The sequence below is a fragment of the Aptenodytes forsteri genome, unplaced genomic scaffold (assembly GCF_000699145.1).
Source record: "Aptenodytes forsteri isolate BGI_AS27 unplaced genomic scaffold, ASM69914v1 Scaffold50, whole genome shotgun sequence".
In the NCBI taxonomy this organism is placed as follows: Eukaryota; Metazoa; Chordata; class Aves; order Sphenisciformes; family Spheniscidae; genus Aptenodytes; species Aptenodytes forsteri.
The window spans coordinates 3,853,371-3,862,254 of NW_008795126.1; the positions used below are offsets into that span (position 1 = coordinate 3,853,371).

General features: G+C 40.1%; 1 protein-coding gene across 1 annotated transcript in view; it reads left to right on the forward strand.

Annotated features, from left to right (window-relative positions):
• Nucleotides 1-1,490: 1,490 nt before the first annotated feature.
• Nucleotides 1,491-8,884, forward strand: part of PKD1L2 (polycystin 1 like 2) — a 46,825-nt gene continuing 39,431 nt past the window's right edge. Inside the window, 5 exon segments of the mRNA XM_009277338.1 lie at nt 1,491-1,881; nt 2,435-2,599; nt 6,020-6,205; nt 7,004-7,114; nt 7,536-7,683. Of these exon segments, the coding sequence (XP_009275613.1) occupies nt 1,491-1,881; nt 2,435-2,599; nt 6,020-6,205; nt 7,004-7,114; nt 7,536-7,683 (1,001 nt within the window).

The following is an 8,884-nucleotide window of genomic DNA, read 5'->3' on the forward strand; positions in this document are numbered from 1 at the left end:
ATCCAGCATAGTGTCTATCCCTCCATCACAGTGCATATTTTTCCCCTTTCCTCTCCTTCCCCACAATTGTCCAATCCATTAAACACTTTCCCATGAACTTTATCTTGAAAACCCTGATTATAGTCGTGCTCTATCCAGATGAGCAAGGTGACTATGAACTGGAGGTCCAGAAAGGTCTTGGGATTGAAGATCACTCTTAAATGCTTACTGGATGCAGTACACATACTTTACTTTGCAAGAAAGCTTTAGAGAGTTAGAGCTGGACTGGCATACTGGGCGATACGTGCATTACCTTCAGATCAATAGTGCAATGCAGGCGGCATTTCTGCAGTGTGGGAATTCAACCAAACACCGCTGCTTCCTGCATCTCTGTGATGCAGTACCTGGCTCACTGATCCATGTCTAAATATAAGTGCATGTTCTTTCAGTGTCAGGTTATGGTGGTATAAATTAATGATAATTGCATCAATTTTAATGGAGTTAATGCCAAGGACAGGAGGATTGCAATAGCTAAAGATCCTTATTTGTACTGTATTTCTGCTAATCCTGTGGCCATGCAAACCTAATGGGTATCTTTTGTAAGGAAGTTCAGAAGCACTTAGGGATTTCAGCTCCGAAATGTTGCTGGGCTGGCTTCCCAAAGTCCATCAGCAGCCTTTGGAATGTGCACATAGGGCTCCCAAGTAGCTCTGATGATTAAGGCAATACTTTCATCTTTTCTAAATCACTGTTTTAACTTCTGGCCTTCCCTTCTACCTCCTAGCAGGTATGAATACTGTAGCTCTATATAGTTAAGCAGCTTAGCTTTTAAGGGATGATGGAAGCATTTCACTTGAGGTGTGGAATTCAAAATAGACACAACGCTTCAAAATGAAGCTTACTTGGGACAACTGAGATGAACCTGCGTATGTGTAAACAGGTGGACAGAATGACTATGATACAATAATTGTAGACATTGCATTAGCATCCAAAAGAAGCACCTCAAATAATTAGCATCCAAAAGAAGCACCTCAAATAATAATTATTAAAAATAAAGCAATCCAAAACAATTAAACATATGTAGAGGAGCACTGTGTGTTTTCCCATCTCATAACTCCTTGTGTTTCTCATTTTCCTCATTCTCCTCTTATTCTTACTATTGTATCTCTTCGTTGTTGCTGTTGTAAAGACCTCCAGCTTTAATGTTCACACAATGATGCCTTTGATGTAGGAGCTTTATCTCACTTTCCCATGTGTCCAATAGCAGCATATATCAACTTTATCTCCTCTGCTCATGAGGAAAGCACTACTCTAATGTCTTCTCTTCAAACTGACATCACATGGAATGAGACATTTATACAATAGGCCTCACAATGGCCATTGCAGTGACTTAGCATCAACACTTGTTGTGTGTATCCTCAGATGCAATCACCATTATATATTAGAAGCAATCTGTTCCATGTTCTATTGCTGCTATTGTTGCAAGCAGCAAAGAGGAAGGAGAAATGCTGATGACGACATCTCAATCTTTTGAAGAAGGCAGCAAAAAGAGTGGTGATGTGATGAGCAAGACCAGTACCACACAGGGCACTGAGCTGAGAATGTGGCTTGGGATCGCAGTTCTAATTTCTCTTGCTGTATGCTTGGCTGTGGAGGAGGCAACGGTTGATGAAGGAATCCCTTGCTCAAAGTACCAGCTAGCTTTCAACCATTCATGCTATGAGTTTGTTAGACTCCAGCATACCTTCACAAGTGCCCAGAGCTGGTGTGAGAGAGGAGGCGGGCACCTTGTCTTTATTGAAAATGAGGAAACTCAAGAGTTCTTGCAAAAACATATTGCTGAGGATCAGGAATGGTGGATAGGACTGATCTCAAACTCCTTGCTGAATGAAACTATTGACGGTAGGTGATTTTGAAATCATGTCTTCTTTAAAACTGTATCAGCCCATGATGCTTACTTAAATGGGACAACAAATGCAAATCAGTGCCTCTGTAAGCATCTGGTGAAAAGCCACTGCCTTTTGTTGCTGTAACTGCAGATTTATATTAAGATGTTTTAATTGCCTGCTTTGCTTCCCAGTTGCATTTGTCACCCTTTCCATTGGATCTTGTGGTGGTGAATTAGATCAGCTTGCTGACCCAGTGAAAAAAATGTGCTGGGTTAGTTCTCTAGTGGAAGAGCAAGCTGAGCCAATGCATCACACTAGGAAGTGCTGCAAGATCTGATGCAAGGGAAATGGTGGAATCTGGAGGCTGCGAGCACAGGGGGAAGTGGCAGTGTCTCTTTTAGTGATTATATCAGGTTAAATATAAAATGTAATTGAAGATCCCTATGCAGACTAAACCACCTCTGCTTCAGTAGGAGCAGGGCTACAGTCCTGCTCTGCAGGCTCTGACTCTGTAATTGTGTTACTGTGGAAAATAAACATTCAGGACACGATTACTTTGTTCACAGGGTCAATGATTTGGCTGGACACTTCAAATATAAGCTACAGTAACTGGTACAAGGATCAGCCATCTCCCTTCTCATCCACATGTGGATACATCCTGAAGAATGCCAAGTATCAGTGGGGTGTGACTGAAAATTGCAGCCAGGAATTCAACTTCATTTGCGAGTTTGGTAAGATACATAACAGCTGGAGTTGAGAAGTGAGCATGCCATGTTCACAGCTGTGCATAACTTGCCTTGTTGCTTTCAAAGTGGCTGTGCAATAACTTAATAAAGCTTATTAAAAGTGAACAAGCAAAAAGCCATATAACCCCAGCAGGTGCTCTTTTTCCAGCGCGCTGATGTAAGATCTGATGCAAAGAAAGGAAGAACCCTGGAATCCCTGGGAGATGTAGGTGCTCAGGGTCTGCTGAGCAGACCTCATGCTTAAGGTCCAGGTTTCCAGTAGAGGGCTAGTAAAATAGAAATGGATCTGAGAGTGAATCTAAATGTGTAGCAGTCCATGGCTACAGTGGATGTAAGCTAGCTAGTTTAAAGCCTATTTGAGTAGTGCATAATAGTGTGGTTGCAAGAATAAACTCCCACAATACCATAGTACCTGAGCTAGGTGGGACATGTATGACTGTATGGAACATGTATGACATGTATGACATGTATGACTATGTATGACTGCCCTGTAAACATACTCTTAATCATAAATATGTGCCAAAATAATTTCCATTTGTATTAGTTTAAAGCCAATTTGAGTAGTGCATAATAGTGTGGTTGCAAGAATAAACTCCCACAATACCATAGTACCTGAGCTAGGTGGGACATGTATGACTGTATGGAACATGTATGACATGTATGACATGTATGACTATGTATGACTGCCCTGTAAACATACTCTTAATCATAAATATGTGCCAAAATAATTTCCATTTGTAGCTGAAGCAAAAATACAGCAAGGCTTCCAGAGACACCACTCCTAGCAGCCTGGAGTAAGCAAAAGTGAGAGCAAGTTTTTCTTGTTTCTTCTCAGACCCTTCCATCAGGTGAAGTTTGAGGGCTTCCCCAGGGTAAGGAAGCAGACAGGAACCTGTACTTCCTCGTGGCATTTTAGTGCTCAGACAGAGTATCTACAGACATTGTGTCCCTTAAATTGTGACTTGGAACAAACAGTCCTGGAAAGGAATGTGGGCAATATCGTCCCATTCAACATACAGATATGAGGGGAATTTGTGTTCCTCACACTTTGCACATAAGCCAAGCATTTTAAACTGTAACTAGAACTAAGGTCACAAGCACTGGAAGGACAGTCTGGCTGTAGGCTCACTAATATAAAAAAAAGTCTTTGAATCCAGTATGCAAGTACAGGTTACCACAAGCCCTAGCAGTGCTACTACCCTGGTCCAGTACTGTACTACTTCTGACATAATTAACAAGTCATTCCACAATCAGCAAAACTAATAGTTTTGTTTCCTGTCCTGATTTTCTGTTCCCCATCCCCTCCCTACCCTCCTCCTCAGCACTCCCAGTTCACCCCATACCCCCAGGGCATCCCACCTCTGCAAATACTTTTCCCTCCCTCAGCTCCCTCCCCTGCAGTTCTGCAGCTGCCTCAGAGCTCCAGCTGTACATGCTGGCCAGTTGAATCCCACATCGTGGAACAGATCAACATTGGATTATAATCCCTACTCCTAATAGAGGCACTGATGTAGCTCTTTCTCTTCTATGTAGCTATTGATTTTCATGAAATTTTAGGGTGTTTTGAGGTTTATATCTATACATCAAATTTGGCTGAAGATGACTAACATTAAAAATGATTGGGGGAGAGGAAATTGGCAGACGGCACAATCCCTTAAGCTTATTTTCCTTGCAAAAACAGACTAAAATTATTTTTCCATTACAGCCACAGTAGACAACTGTTTGTAAGAAAACTATCATCTGTTACCATAGGGTCCAACTTAAAGCCCATTAAATTCAAAGACTGTTTGCATTATTGAGCAACAATGATATCCTACACTACATCCATCATTCCATTACCCAGGAAACGGAGAACAGATTGAGGCAATTATAGCCTTGTTTTCAGTATCTACAGTGCATGTCCACTAATACACATACGTATTTCAATAACAGAGTAGACTCTTCTTTTACCAGCTTTGCATGCAAGGAGTTAGATCTAGTATCTCAAAGAAACAGGGGCAATATTTCCATTAGTTTCCCTGGGTGTTGAATGTTTGGATGTTCCCGCAACCTGACAGTGCTTAAGTTTGTCTCTCTGTAAAATGGGTATAGTGATACTTAACACCTTCACACACAGCTACTGTGAGGCTTGGTTCACACTGAGTTTGAAACTTCAGATGAAACTGATAACTTATCCACTTGATCATCTGAGATAGGTATACGTGTACAAACAACTAACCAGTGTTCTGCCTTCATCCTTTCTTTGGTAATCTATCCTAGCATTATTGGTGTTTCTCAACACAAGTAAGAACTTTCCTTATTATTATTTCTTATTATTTCTATTCTACCATTTGGTGCTCTGTAGGTTAGCAATTCATTGTAGTAAAAATATACGTATTGAACCAGGGTTTGTACATAGGAACACAAACCAGATTCTGTACATTTTTCCATGTAAAAGTTGCTGAGACAGCAAATACTATGGGAATTCTCTATACAAAGTAAAGAACAAAAAAATGCATGAGATTATAGTCCATATTAGAATTTAACAGCAAATTATTTTTCAAGCTTATTTAGAGTGCTTTAATCTGTAAACTAATCATGTTGCTATAGTTACAGCCAGGCTTAGATTTAGCCTTTAAATAACAATAGCACACAATTACTGCAGTGTGCACACATTGGCACTGTTAATCAAGGTACTTAAGGGGAATGATCAAAACAGCAATTGGAGGACAATGTATTTAAACCCGAGACAGCTGAAACAAAAACATTCTTTTGCAACACTCCCATATGAGAGCAGTCTTTCGCACCCTCCTCTTCAGGGTATTAAGTATCCTGATTACTCCAGGATACTAAGATTTCTGAAAGATAATTAACTGTCCCAGATTAATCAAAGAATGAGGTGTATGCATTTAGAGATATGACCTTATTCATTGGAGCAGTCCTGCTGAATGAAGTCAGTCAAATATCACACAGGAACAAAGGTGTCTCTGTAGCAGAAATGGGATCAGGTCCCATACTTAATATGTTAACTATTCTCCAGAGCAATTACCTGAATATCACGCAAATCAGACACCGCCACAAGGCTCTTTCGGAAGTAAGGAGTAACTTTAAACCTTCCAGTACTGCAGGTCAAACAAACGCTAAGTGTTTTCCACAAAAATATACTTTTTAATTAAAATATTTTGGTTTATTAAAAATGTTCTCAAATTTTTGTTTAAGGCAGTAAAAACCATAAATCTATTCTTTTATTTAAAAAAAGCAAAAATATTTTATTCTTTGTTCTTTTTTTCCATTTTCATAATTGTTTAGCTTAAAAGGGAGAAAAGGGAAGAAAGAGAAACAAAAAAAAATGGATATGCAGGAGAATTGTAGCAGGATTTTTCAGAAATTCAAAAAGTTAAATCTGATTTTTTTTTCTCCTATTAGAATCTGGCCAGAGCATTGCTTGTGATAATTACAATGCTACTGTACAATGTGGGTCAGGAGAAGTTATTGAAATTGGAGAGAGCTTCTATGGACGGAAGACCCCTCACTACTGTGCATCGGAGACGTCTCTCCAGTATGATATAGACGAAGACTGTAGCTGGATCAGTGTCAAAGACGAAGTAGCAGGTAGTATCTTACGGCGTTGCCTGTCAGAAGCATAGAGTACGTGCCAAAATTCCTGGTTCCGAAAATATTTTATCCTGAATTTCAGTAGAGTTAGTGAATAGGAAAGTGGATTATTCCTAAAATGAAGTGAATCGCAGAGAACCGACATGGAGGAGGTTCCCACAGGAGGCTGGATAGAAAGGAGGGATTTTGCGAGGAGCAAAGATTCAGAGAAGGAGAGAGGGAGCAAATGGAGAATATTTCAGTTCTCCATTCAGTGAGTTCCTCTCACTGTGTGAAGAAAATATGTGGGCACACCAATTCCCTGATGAACACGGGAGACCCTAGGTTTGACAGAGATGAACACTTCCATACAAACCTAACTCCAAACCAGGAGGGGTGAAAAGGCTGGCACCCATGGGGACAGGAAGGCAGGAAGGATCTGCTGCTACCTGCCATGTGTCGAGTACACAGCCTGCTGGAACTACAGGGCTCCGCGGCTTGCCAGACTAAGCAGTGACTATGGCCTGTCCCTGTGGTGATTCTTTGGGCTTCCAGCCAAAATTAAACAAAACACGTAACTCCTTTTTTTTTACCCTCTCTAATCCAGCTTTATTCCAATAAAGTGGAACGGTGCTAAGAAATACCAGGCAATAAGCAGCACATGAAAATAAAAGTGATGTGGGAGTTTGTCTAGAAATCAATGACATGATATTGCTTCCCCTCCCCTTTTTGTTTCTGTAATCATCTCTCATCTGAGCCGTTATGACAGTCAAAGACAAAACCCACTAGTTCATATAAAATGGTCCTTCCTTCCAGGCCAGTGTCATGGTCTTCAGGCCTGCCAGGTGGCAGCGGATGGCACTTTCTTTGGAGATCCTTGTCCAGCTTCCGGAAGCTATTTGTCTATTCAATACCACTGCAAGGAAGGTAAGTGGGAGGGGGCTGTCAACACCAAGAGCCTGTTCTGCTCTTTGCTGTAACACTGTGACCATTGATATTTATCTTAACAATCACTGCTCCATCCTCAGGGAAGAACCTGGAAGAGTGGTGACCACTAAAAATAGGCACAAAAGTGTAGTTTCCCTGTCCTAACTGAGGGGTTTTGATAGGATACAAAGCCAGGAAATTCAGACACATAAAACACACTTAAATGAAATTATGTTCCAACAAGAATCTTGACCACTATGTACGGAAAAGAATCAGCTCCCTGTCACACCACTAATGCCCTCAAATTAGCAGCAGTATCAGCTCTGTTTTGGAGAAGGCCTGCTCTCAATACATGAAAATTAATTGAATTATGTAAGAAACGTAGACAAACAATGGCATTGAATTCTGTCATGTTTTACAGGTCTGCAGCTGGTTGTAACAGATACATGCTTTGTCTTTGAAAATATCACGGTCGGTTTGAACTGGCTGCTCTCTCCATATTCTGGCAACCTTTCCTGTATCGTTAGCACTGGAGATGGCCACACTATTGATCCTTACTACCCTCTAACGTAAGATATATCCTTCATGTATCATCAGACAACCAGCAAATTTAACTGCTTGCATTTTATTAAATGCTTCAAGTCTCTTAAATGAGAGGTTAAAAATCAACTAGATTAGATTAATAATAGACCATACATATAAGACACTTAGATTCTGCAGAAACTTGTTCTGAAATTAATGCAAAATTTTATGTCAAGTTGCCAATGGCAATCTTCCTTCTGCTTAATATGATTCCTATTTCTTACTAGGGGAAGTTATTCCAGATCCTAAGCACAGAAAATTACTGAAAACATGTCAGTAATTGCCAAAGAAACAGGCAAGCATTATTTTCTTAAGTTTAAAGAGTATTTTTTTATAACATTTAAAATAATACAATGGCATTCTGGAGTTTTTCTTTTATTTGCATTACATAAAAACTGTGTCTTTAAAGGATCAAACATTTTTCTGCTGGATTTAAAAATCAGGTTTTGTCCTAGTGCTAGGTATGACAGAGAATGGCTTTAGAAATTTATTTGTCTATTACAAGGAGTATTACTTATTTGCTTTCCATGGTGTATGTCATTCAGGAAGGATATCCTTAGGTTCTTTTCACCATCTCCCTGTGCTTGTTAGTAATAATAGCAGCTACTGCAGACTTCTTCATATCCATTCATCTCCTACTGCTATCACAGCCGGAGCTGCACCAGACCCCAGAGTGAAGAGACATTTTTGCCAGCATGGTCAAGTATAGAAGCAGCTGCACATAAAAAAAGAAAAGAGCAAGGGAGTACTCTGATAAAATGCTGAGCAGTCTTAGCTTCCACTGATGTATCTAAGAGATGGTAAATCGGGAATAAAATAAAGAATAGAGGAATTAAGGGCACCGTTACATGTTCTAATGTGCATAGTCACGTCTGTGCTCAAAGCCAACAAGACACAGACCAGATCTAATGCCACATGTTATTAAACTGTAATCTACGTACTTTACAGCAAAATGTATCCATCATTATAGATATGCTTTGAGAATGACCACCCCCGATATACATCCTTAATGACACCATAGCTGGATGTTGTGGTTTAAGCCAGCAGGCAGCTAAACACCACACAGCCGTTTGCTCACTCCCCCCCAACAATGGGATGAGGGGAAGATGGGAAAAAAAAAGAAAAAAAGTAAAATTTGTGGGTTGAGATAAAGACAGTTTAATAAGACAGAAAAGGAAGGGAAAATAA